This window comes from Vanellus vanellus (assembly GCF_965231255.1).
Source record: "Vanellus vanellus genome assembly, chromosome: 4".
In the NCBI taxonomy this organism is placed as follows: domain Eukaryota; kingdom Metazoa; phylum Chordata; class Aves; order Charadriiformes; family Charadriidae; genus Vanellus; species Vanellus vanellus.
In genome coordinates this window covers 73,383,196-73,401,802 of record NC_138909.1, presented here as the reverse complement: position 1 = coordinate 73,401,802, position 18,607 = coordinate 73,383,196, and the positions used below count along the sequence as shown (strand labels likewise).

Sequence of the window (18,607 nt, the reverse complement as noted above, 5' to 3'; positions counted from 1 at the left end):
TTAAAATAATTCATCTGTTATTTTGGAGGGGGTTTATTGTTTAAACTACTAGCCAGTAGAAGTACCAGCTGAAACAGGGACTTGTAGTAGTGACTATGCAAGGATAGTATAAGTTGCTTTCAAAGACCTTACAGTCAAAATTGACAGGATTGATCAACACATGTGGTGTGGAAAGGGAGAGCAGCAGGAAAGGACGACAGGTAGAAAAATGGTGCAACCTTATCACGTACATTCTGACTTTTACTGAGGTTGATAGGTGCTTTATGGATGAATTTTCCACACTTTACTATTTGCTAAAGATCTTTATGAAGTATAGGAGTGAGAAAGATGAGACTACAAAAACCTGTGCAAAATTTGGGAGATTTTTGTTTTAGCTTCCTTGTGTTGTTTTCCTTTTTTTTTTTTTAAAAAAAAGTCTTAGCTGCTGGTATCTGTGTTTATGGGAGAGTTTCTGCTCATGGTGATGAAGAAAACTGGGAAGATGAGAACAGGTTAAAATCTTAGACAACAAAAGCTTGACTTTTTTTCCAAATAGAAAAAAAAAAGTACTTTTAAAACTAGCTTCTGGTTTAGGCCTGATTCCTGATCTCTATAGTGGAGCTGCGTGTTTAGGAAGGGATTAGTTAATGGGCAAAGCAGTGGCCTCTTGCAATCCAAACCTCAGGCACACTTCTAATGACAGTGAGACGTACCCTGTGAATGTGATATGAACGGATCAAACAGCTGCATTTAAAAGTGATGCTGGGTGGGTAGGACTGAATCGCAACAATCGGATAGCTAGTCTGTAAAAATAACATACCCGTTATATAAAAATAACATATCCATTACTTAAGGGAGATTGTGTTGAAGCATCTAGTTGCTTTGGGAATCTCTTTCTTATTTCTTGCACTATCATATGTTATAGATCACTGTGCTCTTTCTTGTGAGGAATCCCCTTGGAGCTGCTGCCCCTGAACAGTGCGCAGCATCAGTGCTCAGATCATGCTTGGGGATGGATATGAGGGAGCTGCTGCAGATGCCCAGGCTGCTTTGGGATGTGCTGCCTCCTGCCTCCGTCACTGGAGGAAGGTTGAGCTGCATTATGTGAAAGAGAAATAGAAAGTCTGTGTCAGGTCATCTGATTTTTCCTTTCTTAAAGCATGATGACAGGGTGAAATTTGCTCCTCTTATTCATTTGTGGTTTGTTCAGAAGAAGGGTAACTCAAGCTTCTTCCCACGGTCCTTCCACCCACGCAGGCTTTGACAGAGGATGTGGGTTCCTGGGATGACAGGAGTGGGGCTTGGCAGCCCTCTTACCTGGTTTGGGCGAGAGCAGAGATTTGCTCCATACAGCCCTGCCGTTGCAGCAGAGCATAAGCACAGCTGCTCTGTAACCGGCATCGAATGAATTGTTGGGTTTTTTTATTTTCCATGAAACAAATCTTGTTTTGGCATGTTTATAAGCATGTTGTAAATGACATCAAAACGTACTTAGGAGTTAAACATCTCCTGAGGGAAAAAACAGAGGGAAGCTTTCTCTTTAAAAAAGAAAATAAATAAAGAAATACCCAACACAGTTAATCCCAATGTGCGGCTTTAGCCCCAGGCGAGGGTTTCCCTCCCTTCTCCTCCTCCCCCCCTACAGAGAAAACACTGAATTCATTCACAACAGCAACAAATGCAGTGTCCGGGAGGAGAGAGAAGACTGACAGGGAACTGAGTGCAGATGAGCCACAGAAATTCCTAATTTAAGCTGAGCAACAGCAACAATAAAAAGGAAATCTGTAAATACAGAAATCATAAGGACAGTTAACATTCTGCTATGGATTATTCTTTTCATGTAAGGAGAATTCATGACACCCAAAGTGGCGGTAGTTCATCAAATCATACCAAGAGCCGTCAGTATTGGAAGTATTGGCTTTGGGACTTAAACTCTCATGGGGAAGTTAGAGCCCGCTCTTTCCATAGCTCTTTGGTAACTGAAGAGGTTTGGACTGTTTCTGATATTCCCATGGTTGAACAGTAGTGGTTACTTTGAGGCTGACATGCTTATTTTTTATATGTGAATTCTAATCTTTTATAATTAGCAGCAAAAAAACCCTATTTTTTTTCTGTGAAATTGTAGCAACTGAGAAAAATCAAGCTTTTATATCACTTTCTTTTTGCTTGTATCCTGCCCACCTCAGAGAAGTTACTAAGTAGAAGCACTCATCTTAAAATATAAATGTTGTCTTAAGCTTACTCCATTATTCAAGCAATGTTTAGTGTAACCCTGTCATTTTCTTATAGCGATCCAGCTGCCAAAGCTCTCTGGGAGTCCTTCATGAACCTCAAACAGAAGGAAGCAGTGATGGAGGCTAGGAGACACCTTGTGGAGGCTGCAAGCAGAGAAAATTTACCTATTAAGATGAGCATGGGTGAGTGGCATGACATACCCTTCCCTACATAATGGGAACGTAAAAGATGGTGTCAGCTCCTCTTCTTCCACTTAACCCTCTCGGGGAAAACTCATCCCCATCCTTGTCGACACATTTCAGGTGAGCATCACGGCTACCATAGGATGTTTCTGGTGTAGAAGTGAGGCAAGTGTTTTCTTTTAAATACAACAACCTTGAAAAGATTGAGAGTGGTTGTGAAGCAATGGAGTTCTATGAAGGAGGATTTTAAAGGCGTGCAAGTGGTTAGCAATGCTGCTTGTCTTTATTCTGCAAAGCATGAGGATTTGGGTATTCAGCAGGATTTGTGTCCTGAAGCAGGTATTGTAAATAGCAGCTGATCTGATGGAAGTTGTGCAGATCTTGTGTATGATTACGTTATACAGGTAGTGATTACATTACATAGGTAGTGAGGTTTATGTGAAATAAGACTGCCTGGCTCGAGAGTTTAAGCTGAAAACCATGTCTGGGCACTCTTTAAACTTGAACTCTTCAAAATATTAGAGATACAGATTATAACATAAGGACTTCCGCGGAATCATGGAATTTTCAGAGTTGGAAGGGACCTCTAGAGATCATCCAGCCCAACTCCCCTGCCAAAGCAGGATTGCCCAGAGCACATTACTCAGGACTGCATCCAGGCGGGGCTTGAAAACCTCCAGAGAAGGGGACTCCACAGCCTCCCTGGGCAGCCTGTGCCAGTGCTCTGTCACCCAAACCGTAAAGAAGTGTTTCCGTGTATTTGAACGGAACTTCCTGTGTTCCAACTTGTGCCCATTGCCCCTCGTCCTGTCATAGCCTTTTTAGAACCTCCTTCTCACTATATACCATACTTAGTGAAATGCAGGAATTGGTACAATGTTAGGCTCATAAAAACTGGTATTGCTCTATACCGCAATAATTTTTTGCATTTTTATGTACTCTAAGACTATTTTATGCTGAACTTTTCATCAAGAGAGAAAGGTCCTCCCGGAGTAAGAGTAATGGGCTTTTATCTGGGACTCCAGAGTAAACTGCCCAGATATTGTAGAAGGATTAGATGTACAGCCAACTCATGAATTCCTAACAGCTATAACATTTCGTATTGTATGGTCTTATACAAATACCTAGAGCATGCATTTAGTAGATTATTAATCAGAAATACTAGATCTCTGCAACAGTAATGCCGTAAGATGTTTTAAGGAAATGGAAAAGGAGCAGCTGCGAGAGGGCTATTACAAATTTGTCTGAAGAGGGCAAGGCACAGTAAATAATAAAGTCTTGTTTAAGCTTGCACAGATAACGTGTGTGTGAGTATTCACTGTAATAACACCAAGAAGCTCCCACTGTTTTTCTATTACATATGCCTTAAAAAAAGATTATTAATGTTGAAATTCAGCTTTGTTCTAAAAGTAACTAATTCCTGCCTTTGAGAGGAAACGATCCATCTACTTTGTATGAATGATTAGATCAGCCACCCTTTCCTCTGTGTCCCCTTCCCATGGGATCCAGCGAAGGCTGCAATAACCTGGTTCTTAATCATATTGGCTGCCACTTACTGACGGCAGCCTAAATGTCTGACCTCCTTGGGCCCAATATAGTGCTATGTAGAAACATTTAAGAGTTGATGGTGAAACAAATTTCTGGCACTATAGTTCTTGGGACTTGTCTTTTTGTTGAACTGTAGCTGTAATTTACTAATGTTTATGGAGCCTTGTTATTTATTTTGTGAATTGTATATGTATCTTGCACTAGAATCATAGTCAGTTGTTAAGTTTGTAGTTGAACTTCAAAGGGCAAAACAAAATTCGAGGCAGTCTTGTAAATGATAAGCAGCAATAAAACGAGAAACAAGGAAAGGAGGGCACTACAGTCACCAAAGTGAAAATTTCTTGTTGAGCTTAAATGTAGAAAACCTGAAACTCACTCCCAGTTGTCATATTGTCCAATGACACGTATTCATTAATGACTTCTCGGAACAGATCTGCGCCTTTACAGCATTCATTGCTCGTTCATCGTGCTACAGACCATCTTAGTTCTCTGTAGGGAGGCTGGAAATGGTGTTGTTTTATCAATTGCTGGTTCTGCTGAGAAGGACAAATTCTAGTGGGCTGTTCTGGTCCCGATTACTGTGTTTAGTTGAAAGGCTCCTTCCACTGTGGCTGTGATATGAGGCAACACTGGCTGGAGAGAAGGGAAATGCTTTCGCTCTGCTTCAACTCGAGTTTTTATGATTTTACCTCAGGTTCTGCCTGTATCGGAAAGTCTTGGTGGGTTGCACACTGGTTTTCCCAACACTTAGGGTATTTTCTGAGTTTTTTATGGCCATAATATTAAATGTCAAAGAGTTTTTCTAGCATAAAAGTTGCCTCTTACTCTCTTTACTAAGACCAGCTGTGTCAGATGGTAAGAGTGTTTTCCTTACTACTACTTTTTTTTGCCTTTTTTCCCCCTGGAAATAAGGAGTGAATTACATTTGAAAGCAAAGCTTTGAATTCCATTTGGTGTAGCCGAGCCCTCCTGCGGTGGCCACCTGCCTGAAAAACTGCATCACGTGTGACACTGGCAGCGCGGGAGCCCTGTGCAGTGATGAGAAACTCAATCCCATCCTGTTTCTGTATTTTCAGTGCAAAGAAAATAAATTCTGTTGTTTTCTGGGCTTTGAAAGGCTGCTCGTTACTCGGAGGCGTGCGTGTGCTTCCCCACGTTTGCCCTGCAAGCAATGAGCCTGACACCCGGCTTTCCTCTTCCATTGCCTGGCTGCGCCTGGCAGGAGCTCTGACGCTTGTGGGAGGACACACAGCTCAAGATTTCACTTTCTGATGTCTTCTGAATGTGTCCTCTTCCCCCTGAGAGGAGGAGAACTGTAGAAGAGGACACGTGTTTTCTTCCCAACACCCCCAAATGTCTGCAGGCCACCGGGAACTCCATCTTCTCTCATTGAAATCAGCAGGAGTGGAGAGAGGAGAGGAGTGCTGAGGAAGGAGAAGAAAGATAAATAACTGAAATCAACAATTTTGGCCACATTGTTTTAGCTGAGTATACCGGAGTGCTGCTTTCCGGTGCTCTTGATTTGCATATTCATTTTATTAGTTGTATCAAGGAGAGTGGTAGCGGGCATGTCTGGAAGTCCTATTGACTGTTTCAGAAGTGTAGAAAGAAGGTGGGTGGAGATAGGATGAGCAAAGCTGGCAACATTTTGTTGAAAGATTTGGTAGACAGGTTATTGGAGCAAGCCCAGTTTCAAATTTAAGACCATCTCCATGACATTCGTAAGTAGAGCAGGATTCTCTGCTTTAGCTGTAGCCGTCTCATACTCAGGCTTCCAGGTGGGCCATTAAGTGGTCTTATACCATCTTCAAGGAAGATTTGCATTTTTTCTTTTTTTTTCTTCCATTTATGTCTGAGTAAAGTGTGGATTTTAACTGTCATTTCAGTTTGTGAATGAAAGAATTACGTTGTCATTACCAACTTCAGTGAGTGACACAGGCTAGTAAGCTGTTCAGAACTGTTCATTGCAAGCATTTTAAAATCCTGTTTCGTTTTTAAAGAAGAATTGCAAGTCTTGGGAAACCACATCGCAGAGGGAGACAAAGTGCCAAGCGATGGTCCATAAACGCAACTAAAACACAAAACTGTGGAGCTACTTTGCCCATTCCTTACAAAACCAAACCTGGGCTGTATAGCTGTGCGGCGTATTTGATTTTTCTGAGGTCAGCCCCGGAGAAGGCGGGCAAAGCACTGTGCAGAATTCCAGCCAGCATAAAGGCTTTACACGTGCTACATTCGGGTTACTTATTGTTTAATCTGTTCCATCCATGAAGACATAACATGGGTATATGGTTTCTGAAGATGTAATTTCCTGTGGAGTTTAGTAATGCTGCCAGTATTGACTTTGGGGGAGTATTTGTTGCTTACTGTGGGCATGCCGGCATTGAGCCCCTTCTTTACAGGATGCTGTAAATGCAGGGAAACTAACAGAGTATGTTACTAACATAGTGGTTGCATCTAAGTTGTATGTTAACCCTTTCAGGTAGATAAGTTTCCCAAAACAGTATGTGTTTGCATGTAAACAGGTGGAGCTGTCTTTTGCTAGAAGCCCAATTCTAAATAAAAAGGCATTAAAATATTCCATATATGCATATGCACACACACTTTAAAAAAAAACAACAACAAAACAACAAACAACACTTTTTAAGAACTACATCACCTCCGTTTTGCCTCTGAGGCTGTTGCATTTGTGTTTTGGATACCCAAGTGAATACTGATGAATATCTGGGGAAGATAAATATTTGGCAAGTTCTGGTCAGATATCTCATTGTGTAGGTGTAAATTATTTTGGCATAATAAAAATCCTGGCATTTAAAGGAATTTATTTTATTTAAAGAATTAAGTCTCCTTTTGAAAAGCTCTTTGGAAGTCAGTTTAGAAGACAGTCAGAATAAAACCTTTTGGTGAGATCGTGCTAAATTAGAGTGAGATTGTAAATACTGGAAAGGAATTACTTCTGCTCAGCTTTTAAAGGGACTGTAAGGAGTTCTGCTCTGAGGCAGCAGCCTCACTTATAGCACAGCAGAAAGGTCACTGTTTTTTCTTCTACTTGCCGTTCCATTCTTCATAGGTCTGATGCATATCTTAATCATCTTCTGAACGTGGCAGCCCATGAGTCTCTTGTTGAAAGCTTTGCTATTAGCATAGTATGTGGCAGCGGTAAAAACTTTGCTACAAATGTTCTTTTGTGGCTTTAGAAAGACTCTCGCTCTTCTGTTTGAAAAGAGCACAGTAAACCTGGATCGGGTCTGAATTCCTTTATTGTGTCTTTTTACTGGCATGGAGACTGATGAAAGTCGAAACACTGGTATAGTGACAGAAACAAAAAGCAGTGTGCTGTTACACGAGCCCTTGTTAGCAGAAGAAAAGCTTTTTGGTTTCTTCCCATTTGAACTGTACAAATGCAGTTTTAAAAATTAGCTACAAAATTAGCAAAGCCTCAGGCTTTGTGAAGTAAAGGGTAGTACTGTAACTTTTTCAGATGGGCTGGTTTGCGTGGGTTGGATTGAACTCTAAAATTTGATTCAGTAGAAATGGGAAGATCCTGAAATTTTAGCCTGGAGATATGAAATAACATTTTGAGTTAAAAAAGTACCTTAAAATGGGCAGCAAAATGTAGATTAATACCATGTGTAAAAATATAAACAATATAAAATGTGCTGCTTTTTTTGTAACGAAAATTTGCATTGGACTGTAATGGTGTTTAACGTGCTATTTATTCTTGACGAGATAAATGTGAAAATATTCAAGATTCAATACCATCAGTTCCTGGAATAAACTTTAGGGGTACAAGCTATCTGCTAAGAAGACGAGCTGTGATAAAGTAGATAAGCACATAGGACTTCATTTATCTGGAATATTATTATCTATCTCAGATATCTAAAATCCACCCTGGCCAACCATTAGGACAATTCTGTGATAGAGACAAGTAGTGACACGATGTCAGTCTGGGTTTGAGGTCCTTACAAAGGAGGAGGAGGCCGATCGTCATTGCAGGGCTCAAAGCGGTCGGCGGGGTGTTTGAATCCCTTCTGCAGCGCGTCTCCGGGTAAGTGATGGGTATCTGGATAACAGCTGGGCTTGGGAGACGCTCGGGCCCCCTGTTATGCAGAGAGGAGATCGTATTGTAGACTGGTTCTTGGGCAGTTTATGTAGATTTCTCTGTTGTCTGTTGACCTGGTCTCCAAACCTGTTGGGACAGCAAGCTGCAGAATCGGTGAGGCAGCAGTCAAAGTGTCCCTCCGGGCATCCTCGTGGAGCGGGAGGCTTCCCGTACCAACTCGGCTGAGACAGGCCTGGCTTAGCCTGCGGAGTCCCAGATTCGTGATGGTGGGTCTCGCAGTGCTGCTCCAAGGGCTCACTGCTGTTCTCAGGGCATTTTTCCAAGGAGAAGGGATGCTGCTTGTCTGTGGCCTGAACTCCTGTTGCACAGCCTGGATCCCGAGCAGGCGGTTCCTGAGTTAAATTGGTCTGCTCTTTGCCTTATCAAATGTAACACAAGTCCTGCAGCGTGGGACTATCTAGCCAAGCAGATTTGGCTTTTTCCAGCCTGTTGCAATGCTGAGATCCTGATTTCTCCCTGTAGTGCAACTAAAACTGTAGTCTTGACCTGAAGCAAATGTTCCCAATCTCACTGATGGTCAATATAGCAGATGTTTTGTTGCGTCACTCACCCCTGGAGGCAGGAGGCTTTTTCCTTCTCAGACTGCTAAATGTTTTTGAAGAGTGTGAAGTGTTTCTGAAAGTTTGGGATACACCGCTATCTGGGGGGCTTCTATATAGGCCTTTGCATTCTCAGGGGAATTCTCTTTGCGTATGATGGGGTTACGCTTTCCCTCATAACTCTTGATGAAGATGGTCTTTCTGAATAGTCATTACCACATTGAGAACTGTAGAAAGAAATTGATATTATGGCTGTTTCACCTTGCAGTGTTACCTCAGGAGGAAGTTCAGGGTTTCAGCCTTGTTGAGTATGATCAGAGTGTTCATGCAACTAAATAGATCCCACCTCCTGATAGTCTTCTGGTTTTGCCAGTCTAGGACAGAGATGTTGCTCCAAGCTCCAGATGTGCAAAGAGTGTGTAGCCTTCTGCTGTTTTTCTTAAGCAACTAAGCTTTTTGGCTCATCTCTGTAACTCATTAGATGTAACAGAAAGGATGAAGGATACTGATATTCCTGCCAACAAAGTTACCTGTTTTTCAGGTGATGTGACAAAATAGCCAAGTTGCAGAGATGTTAAGGAACAGAAGTTTGTTTTTCATCAGTGAGTGACACTGCCTTTGTGTGTAGTGTTGCTTAGTTACTTAGAAGCATCACCAGCTGAGGAGCCATCTTTGCACTAATCATTATGCTTCTTTCAAGTTGGATGCTGAATTCAGGAAAGTGGTGTGCCTGTTCATTTTTTCAGTCTCACCTGCTGATACACAGCCTAACATCCTTGAGAGCACAAAACAATTGCTTAAAAGAGAAAACAACCATACTTTAGAATAACTGGAACTATGTGAGAGATGATGTCCATGTGCATATTTTGCAATTTATCCTCCATCCCTTCTACTTCAGCCTAGCACATATAGGTTCCTAGAGTTGAAAGAAACGTGGTTTATGAGGAGCAAGTATTTATGCTCTTGGTGTGAATCCTGTGGAGGTTGAAGAGTGAATAGAGAGCTTACCGGGCTTGAGAATGGCTGTTAGTTTGGAGGCAACAGTGCAGCAGAAGCTTGGTGGTAAAGAGGAAGATAAGACAGTGTCAGAAGGCTCATTTTGGGAGCACAGATATGCATACTTTCTTATCAAGTGAATCTCGGAGAAAGAATTCTGTAATATGAAGTTGACTGAAAAGGCTTGGCAGGAAATTTGCCCTTTTTTGTGACTGCCTGCAGCTTAGCACAGAATGAGTGGTATCAACAAACACAGATGAATTGTAGAATAATTTTGGATTGGAAGGGATCTCTAGAGGTCATCTAGCCCAACCCCCTGCTCAGACCAAGGAAAGCTTAAGAGTTAGACTAGATATGTTGACGTTGTTCAGCTGAATTTTGAATATATCCAAGGATGGCAATTCCACAGCCTCTCTGGGTCCCCTGCGCCAGTCTTAACTGCTCTTGGGATGCAAATGTTCTCCTTTATGTACAGTTTGATTTTGCACTTGCTGCCGTGTTTGTGACAGTTGCTTCTTGTCCTCTCACTGTGCACCTTTGTGAAATCTGATTCAGTCTTCTCTATAATTACTCATTATGTGAGTGATATGTAGCTCTCCTCCTACTTTCATTTCTTGAGACTGAACAAACCATCACTTAGAATCATAGAATAGTGTAGGTTGGAAAGAACCTTAAAGATTATCTGGTTCCAACCCCCCTGCCATGGGCAGGGACACCTCCCACTAGACCAGGTTGCTTAAAGCCCCATCCAGCCTGGCCTTGAACACCTCCAGGGATGGGGCAGGCACAGCTTCTCTGGGCAACCTGGACCAGTGTCTCACCACCCTCAGAGTGAAAAATGTCTCCCTAATATCTAGTCTAAATCTTCCCTTTTCCAGTTTGAAGCCTCTACCACTTGTCCTGTCAAAACATGCCCTTGTAAAAAGTCCTCCTCCAGCTTTCTTGTAGGCACCCATCAGAAAGCTGCTATAAGGTCTCCCTGGAGTCTTCTCCAGGCTGAACAGCCCCAACTCTCTCAGCCTGTCCTCATAGGAGAGGTGCTCCAGCCCTCTGATCATCTTTTTGGCCCTCTTCTGGACGTGCTCCAACAGGTCCATCTCCTTCTTATGTTGGGGGCTCCAGAGCTCGATGCAGTACTGCAGGTGGGGTCTCACCAGAGTAGAGTAGAGGGGCAGAATCCCCTCCCTCGCCCTGCTGGCCACGCTGCTTTTGATGCAGCCCAGGATATGGTTGGCTTTCTAGGCTGTGAGTGCACATTGCCAGCTCACGTTGAGCTTCTCGTCCACCAACTCCCCCAAGTCCTTCTCAGGGCTGCTCTCAGTCCACTCTGCCCAGCCTGTATTTGTGCTTGGGATTGCCCCAACTCACATGCAGGACCCCGCACTTGGCCCTGTTGAACTTGTGCATCATTTTCTCTAGCCCCCTAAACCACTGTAGTGACCTGTCTCTGGACCCGCTGTTGTTTGACTCGTCCTGTGGAGCTCAAAGCTTCATACTCCAGATGTTGTCTCACAAGTAAACAGAGGGTTAGAACCACATCCCCCTGCCTGCTGGCTACAGCTGTGCTGATGCCACCTAGTACGTGGTTCGCTTCCATTGCTGCAAGGGCGTACGGCTGAGTGATGTTCAACTCGACAGACACGTTTAATCCTGAACTTTAGAGAGATTTAGGTCACGGATCCGCTATTAGACTATTGTAAATGAAAGAAACGCAGGAATAGTTGAAATAAAGGCTGAAAAAGAAAAAAAGGACTTTGCTGCAAAACAGCATGTTGGATGTGGCAAAAGGCTTGCTGGTGTCTGCGGGCGGCCCTGAAATGTGTCCTTAGTGAGTGCTATTGTTTCTACAGTTGAAAAGAGAACTGGAAACTGCTGTGTCCCAAATGTGGAAATATTGTGCTAGCAGATAATAAATTTTAATCCTCCTTGTTGGACTTCTGCTCAAACGTTGGAAATATGTAAAAATGAGAGGACTTTTTCTGTGCAGTTACTGAAGCTTACTGTTGTTACCTGCATTTGTTTTGTTTGTTTTGGGCAAGAGCTTGAGGCCTGAAAAAGAGGTACTGTGCCAGGTCCACACCCAGGCCGTGACTCGTTAATACCAATGGCTTTGAAAGTGAAGGAACTCTTAACTGGTGGAGCAGTGCAGTCATATTTCATGAGAAAGAAGAAAAGTCTAAAGCGGTAAAGGCAACTATAGGTAGCTTGTTCTTACCCAGCTCTGTCGGTCTTGTAACTGCTCAGCTGAGTCAATTCTTTTTGTTGTTGTTTTTTTAAAGAACTTACCAGTTTCTTTCTTTCATCTCTCACCTTCCCTTTCTGCCCTCCCTTAAATTGTCTTTCAGTAGGTTGTTTCTTTATGACTTCGGGGAAACATCACTTCTCATCTACCTGTTATTTGTGCACTGGTTTGAATATCTTTAATGACGGAGTATCGATTTGACCCTTAAAGTGCAGTTTTTTCTGCACGATGATAACACTAAAATCCGTCTTCTTGAGGAGAGAAGAGAGGAAAAGGTGATGATAGAACATCTGTGTCATGTGGTCATGGAGCAGATCATCCTCAGTGCCATCACACGGCACATGCAAGAGAACAGGGTGATCAGGCCCAGTCAGCATGGGTTTGTGAAAGGCAGGTCATGCCTGTCAAACCTGATCTCCTTCTATGACAAGGTGACCCACTTAGTGGACGAGGGAAAAGCTGTGGATGTTATCTACCTGGATTTTTGCAAGGCTTTTGACACCGTTTCCCATAGCATTCTCCTGGAGAAACTGGCTACTCATGGCCTGGACAGGTGTACTCTTCGCTGGGTAAAAAACTGGCTGGATGGCCATGTCCAGAGAGTGGTGGTAAATGGAGTTAAATCCAGTTGGTGTCCAGTCACTAGTGGTGTCCCCCAGGGATCGGTGCTGGGGCCAGTTCTCTTTAATATCTTTATCAATGATCTGGATGAGGGGATCGAATGCACCCTCAGTAAGTTCGCAGACGACACTAAACTAGGCGGGCGTGTTGATCTGCTTGAGGGTAGATTGGCTCTGCAGAGGGATCTGGACAGGCTGGACAGATGGGCTGAGGCCAATGGTATGAGGTTCAACAAGGCCAAGTGTCGGGTCCTGCACTTGGGTCACAACAACCCCATGCAGCGCTACAGACTGGGGGCGGAGTGGCTCGAAAGCTGCCTGGCAGAAAAGGACCTGGGGGGGTTGGTGGACAGCCGGCTGAGCATGAGCCAGCAGTGTGCCCAGGCAGCCAAGAAGGCCAACACCATCCTGGCCTGCATCAGGAATAGTGTGGTGAGCCGGACTAGGGAAGTAATCATCCCCCTGTACTCGGCACTGGTGAGGCCTCACCTCGAGTACTGTGTTCAGTTTTGGGCCCCTCACTACAAGAAGGACATTGAGGTGTTGGAGCGTGTCCAGAGAAGGGCTACAAAGCTGGTGAAGGGTCTGGAGGACAAACCTTATGAGGAACAACTGAGGGATCTGGGGTTGTTTAGCCTGGAGAAGAGGAGGCTGAGGGGAGACCTTATCACCCCCTACAACTACCTGAAAGGAGGTTTTAGAGAGATGGGAGCTGACCTCTTCTCCCTGGTGACAAGTGATAGGACAAGAGGAAACGGGTTCAAGTTATGTCAGGGCAGGTTTAGATTGGATATTAGGAAGCATTTTTTCCCTGAAAGGGTTATTAAACATTGGAATAAGCTGCCCAGAGAGGTGGTGGATTCACCATCCCTGGAGGTGTTTAAGAAAAGGGTAGATGAGGTGCTTAGGGATGTGGTTTAGAAGTGGTGGTGTTTTTATCAGGGTAGGTTAATGGTTGGACTTGATGATCTTAAAGGTCCCTTCCAACCTCACTAATTCTATGATTCTATGATTTGCACATCCTATCTGAATAAAGTACCTTGAAATACCAAATCTTGATCTTAATTGTAGAGATGAAAAGAATGGTGTGGAACGTGCAGCCCCACTGGGTTCTCCTACTGCAACACCAGCTGCAGCTTTTGGAAATGGGTTTGGAAGTGGTCCTGGGAGTTAAGTCCTGCCCTCTACTTAAAGGAAACATGCCTAATTTAGAGGAAACTGAGACAGATAATGTGAAGTGCATTCATAACAAAATGGAAGATTTTAAATAGAATGGGTTAACAGAGATGTTTTAATCCAAAACTGAAATTACTCAGAATAGTATTAAAGAAAAACTATAAGTTTTGTAGAGCATCCTATACTTCCTCTATTGCAAGAAATTTATTTGGAGGCAAAATTTACCCCTTAATATTTTAGGAAGGTATTCCCTGCAGGTGACTGTAAATGGCTTTTTGCTGTTCTTGTTTAGGAAATCAAGTGTTCAAATTTGTTCCAGGTGTTGTGGGTTTGGGGTTTTTTGTTGTTTGTTTAATGACTACTGCATCATGCATTACATGAATTTTACGTAATATTGGGAATACTGACACTTAATTTAAGTTTAAAGAAAGGCTTCAGTTGGTTCTGAAGTATCAAGTACCATGTTTTACCCTACGCTCTTGTTGAACTTTTTATTTTGTTTTTTTTTTTTTTTTATTCTGTGACTTAATGTACTTGCAGAAATAACAATTCCTAGGTTAAGTTAGTTTACAAAGTTTCAATAAAGGTGTTTTTGTCTCAACTGTCTGTAGTTGTTCAGAGAGTAACCTTCTGCATGCTAAATAGTCTCTTGTGGTGCGAGACGGGTACTGGTTCGAGCCCTAATAAAATTGTAAAGCATGTCATATCTGTGTCTCAGACCTCATTTACTTTGCGCTTCACTGCTATAAAGCAGTTAGCAGATGGAAGTGAAACACAGAACCCTGTGCAGTGATGTGAAACAGAGAAATATGTTGGTGTTATGTTGTCTTTGATTAAATTGTAGTTAGCGCATGGATGCAAGACTATTTGGTTAACCTTACTATTACTTTTAAGAAGGGGGTGGGGTGACCATAGTCTTTCTATGTGCTTGAACTTTTTCCATAAAGCCTGTCTTTTTCTTTTTTTTTTTCTTCTTTTTTTTTCTAGACAGTAAACCCAAACACTTAAATAGGAACTTGTGGCCAGGTCTCCTTCCATGTCTGGTTGTGATTAGAGTTGAAGATAATTCCTAAAAATTTAAAAGAAAACAGAAGTGTGTTGCTTTTTCAGGAGTTCTGCAAATATATCATTTCATTATTTATGTTCTTTGCTAATGTAATACTGCAAAGCTTATATAAACTTCAGTATGAAGTCTTTTTGTCTTAATAAAAGTATTGTGAAAAGCCTATATTAACGTGGTCTTTCTCTAGACAATTTACATGATGTTCACAATAGTTGGGAGTAAACATTACTGTACAGATAAATGTTTGTGAAGCTTTGAAACAAAAGTTTAATGTAAATGTACATTGTCATTAATTTGTATATCTTTAAATTAATAGGAAATGACTGTGGGTTAAAAGCTTAAAAATTTAAATAGCACTTACTAGTATTAGTATATAATAGTATATAACCAGTATTGTTTTGAGAGATTTTCTAAGTAACAGTACTTCTTCGTTGGCTGAATCTATAGTGAGTCACAGTGTTTCTGACATGTCTGAACAAACAACTTTTATATCACACAAACCAAATAGCCCAAGAAAGGTTGAAATGCTGCTTCCAGTTTTTGATTACCCATTAGTCAGTAGTAGGTATAAAGCTAGATCGATAAGCCTGCTGTATAGAAATAATCTGATTTTTAATATATATATACATAAATACAGTACTAAAGATACTATTCGTAGTTACTGAATGCTGATGCAACTTCCTGAAAAGAAGTAATTGTATTGCCATCTTCTGTTCTCTTCTAAAATTTATTTGGTGGTTTTTTTTTTCGGGTAAACACCAGAAACTTCTTTTATTCACTAAGCTTACTTTGTTTTTTTGTTGATGTTGGGTTCTGTTGGGTATCTTCTAAGTCTTGAAAAGAAATATTTTGAAGTTTTGCATTTAAAGGTTTGTGGTTGGTTTTTTTTTTTTTTTTTTTTAAAAGCCACTACTTGTAGAACTGTCCATTTGTGATGATCAAGACATGGTTAAAAACACAGGAGCAGGTCCCTTAAGCCTCTTTGAAGCTGGGTGAAAAATAAAACACTTATTCTTTAAGTCCAAGACAAGGAAATTTACTGCAATTGCTGTTATTTATATCTGTGGAGAAGCAGCCTGGTTGGAAATAAGATACAACGTGCTGTACATGTGCACTGTGATATCTTCATTTCATAGGGTGCATCAGCTGTAAGGGCTGTGTTTTACATCAGCAGGAGAGTTCATGAATATGGGTTGGGAGATGCTTATTCTGGTGTCTGCTCAGCACGCAGCGGAAACACGTGGCACCTGCACTTTGCTGGAACACTGGGGCAGTTGTGGACATCAGCATGAAGTACTGTGCTTTGTGTGTCTTAGGAGATGACAGAAAGGGCTTCAGAATTTCTTTACATTAAGAAAGCTTGCAAAGTCTCAAGCGCAAGACTTGTGGTGGAACGTGGCAATACAGTAAAACTGGGTGGCTTGCCCAGTGCTTTTTTTCCAAGCGTAATTGTGTGAGCCTCATCATTCAGTCTCACAAAGGATGACTCGTTACACAAGAGACATGGTGAATTACATATGTACGTACTCATACATCATCATGTTTTCCATCCCTATTTATTTACTTACCACCCAAAATGATTGTTAGGGTATTCTCAGCTGCAGAAGTCTCCCAGAAATCATCAGAGAAATAATCAGTCCTGTGAATAATGTACCAAAGAAGAACAATGACCTCCCTCTCTCTGGGACAGCGTGCCAAGAACACGATGAAGTACTCACTGCCTGAAAACATATGTCTTAGTGCTAAATGAGGACACGCGCAAGCCACCTGAAATTCTTTGGGCATGTTATTTTAAGACAAACGAGTTGATTCATTTCTGTGAGAAGTTTAAAGCATCCAGGAGATGATTCAAATTTGCAGATTTCAAGTCCCTTTACAGTCACAGTGAATTACTGTTTTCAAGGATTACTGTTTTTTTAGGGCTGGAGACCCTCTGGTTGGGACTTGGCCTAGTACTCAGTGTTTATTAACCTTGTGGAAGAGGTGAAAAGTAAGGTAATGAAATATGACCATGATACATATTTAGTCAAGGCTAAGAAGGGGATTTGAGAAACTCTGTTATGCCAGTATTAAATTGGAAGTTTAATATAGATGGCGACCCCTAGGAACCTTAATTCTGGAAGATAAGATTTCACTTATTTATTCAAACAGTTCTGAAATGTGCTTTAATATTTGGGAGGTCAACCAGAGAATATTTCAGACACTGGCTAGAGGTGGTTGTTACTTTTTTGTTCATGCTGATTTAACAATGGGAAGGGGAAACTGAATAGTAGAGTGCCCAAAGAAGGAAATAATGGGTTGAAGTGGCCATGCATTTAAAAACAAAGGTTTGAAGGACAAAAAAAGAAAAAAATATCAATCTATATTGAGACACCTAAGCTACCAGGTATGTTTGTCAAAGCCTTCTGAATGTACTTGGAAACTTGAAACTGTAGATAATCTAAGAATCATGAATCATAACTGGGGTCATATTTAGGGGCTTAGAACTGAAAATCTTGATGATTATATTAGAGTGCTTTAGTTATTTTTGTCCTACCTAATTGATTAGGTTTTATTTGTTTTAAGACACAGAAAAGAATTTTGAAAGAATAGTAACAGAACTGGTATTTAAGAATGGTTTCCATTTTGTAATAAAAGACTGAGGCTAATTAGGAGAGAAGGATAAAATAGCATATGGCACCTCTGTAAATATGAATTATCTATATAGGAATACTGTTAAAACAGGGATTTAATGATACCATACACATCTAGTGATGAATAATAAACTGCTTTTGAGATAACTAAGTCAATGCTGCAGCTGATGAGACTGAAGCCGAGTTGGGTTAGCTGTTTAGGCTCACGTGGCACGTGTTAGTTGAGTAGTAGATAGAGTCCAGCTTTATTTATTCTGGGTGAATGCCTCTAGTCCAGAATTTGCTAAACCTCGGCATAGTTGTCACCATGTCAATGGCTCCTATGTCTTTGAAAGGCACTGCTCTACACACCTTCACACACACAACATGTGACAGGCTCTGCCTCCCTGAAGGTCCATCACTTTGGAGTGACTTGAGATGCACTGGAAAGCCCATGAGGGGCAGGGAAGAGCGGTTGAGCTCCAATGCCTGTGTCTTGCAGCTGTTGCGATGGTGGCAAGAGAATCGGGGATCAGTAATGCCCAGCGAGAAAGGAAGGCTGGTCCCAGCTCTTCCTTGGTGGCACAGTGCTGCTTTGGGCAGGCAGCAGGAGGCTGCCACTGCCATGTGGTTTGGGGTGTACTTCAGGGGCTGCTCAGACCCCCAGGGTGGACTTACCCTGGCATTGCTGTAGTGGGGACTTGCTGTTTGTGCTCATACCTGGGACCATGGGGTTCTCTGGATACTAGTGCTTCTGCAACGGAAAAGGGAGAGAGGCTTGCAAGTGACCATCAACGCCAGAGCAGATGGGTTCATGTTTGTGGGAGATGAGCACATGCTCTTAGAAATAAGCCTGTGACATCTGCTTTCAGTCTGCTGTAAAGTTTAGTGCTTTTCAGGTCCAGAGCCTTATCCCGGAGAAGCCAGCCAAACAGCATCTCATACTGGCCTACTTTTCATCTCTCCAAAGAACTAGAGAGTAGTTGGCGTTCTTCTCTTCTTTATTAACAATTTAAGGACTGGATGACTTTTGAAGTTAACTAAACAGCAGTTGAGATCAAATTATTTGTTGTGACACTTGCTGTTAAAGAGTGTTACTGGAACTTCCTAACAAGTACAAAAACATTTTGAGTTAATAAGAATAACATCTGGAAATTACACTAACAAGGAGACATAAGGGGCGTCATCCGTCCTCCTAAATTGCTCTCGCTTAGTTTGCAAACTATCCGACTCCCTTAGCAGTGCTGTTGCCCAGTTGGCTTCATGGAGTAAGAGAGCTTTCTACATTCTTT

General features: G+C 42.0%; 1 protein-coding gene across 1 annotated transcript in view; it reads left to right on the top strand.

The window, feature by feature from the left end:
* SCFD2 (sec1 family domain containing 2) overlaps positions 1-18,607 on the top strand; it is a gene marked incomplete at its 5' end in the record, with an annotated part of 209,598 nt that overhangs the window by 35,498 nt on the left and 155,493 nt on the right. The window contains one exon of the mRNA XM_082483103.1: positions 2,269-2,400. Coding sequence (XP_082339229.1) covers positions 2,269-2,400 — 132 coding nt within the window. The remainder of the gene's footprint in view (positions 1-2,268; positions 2,401-18,607) is intronic.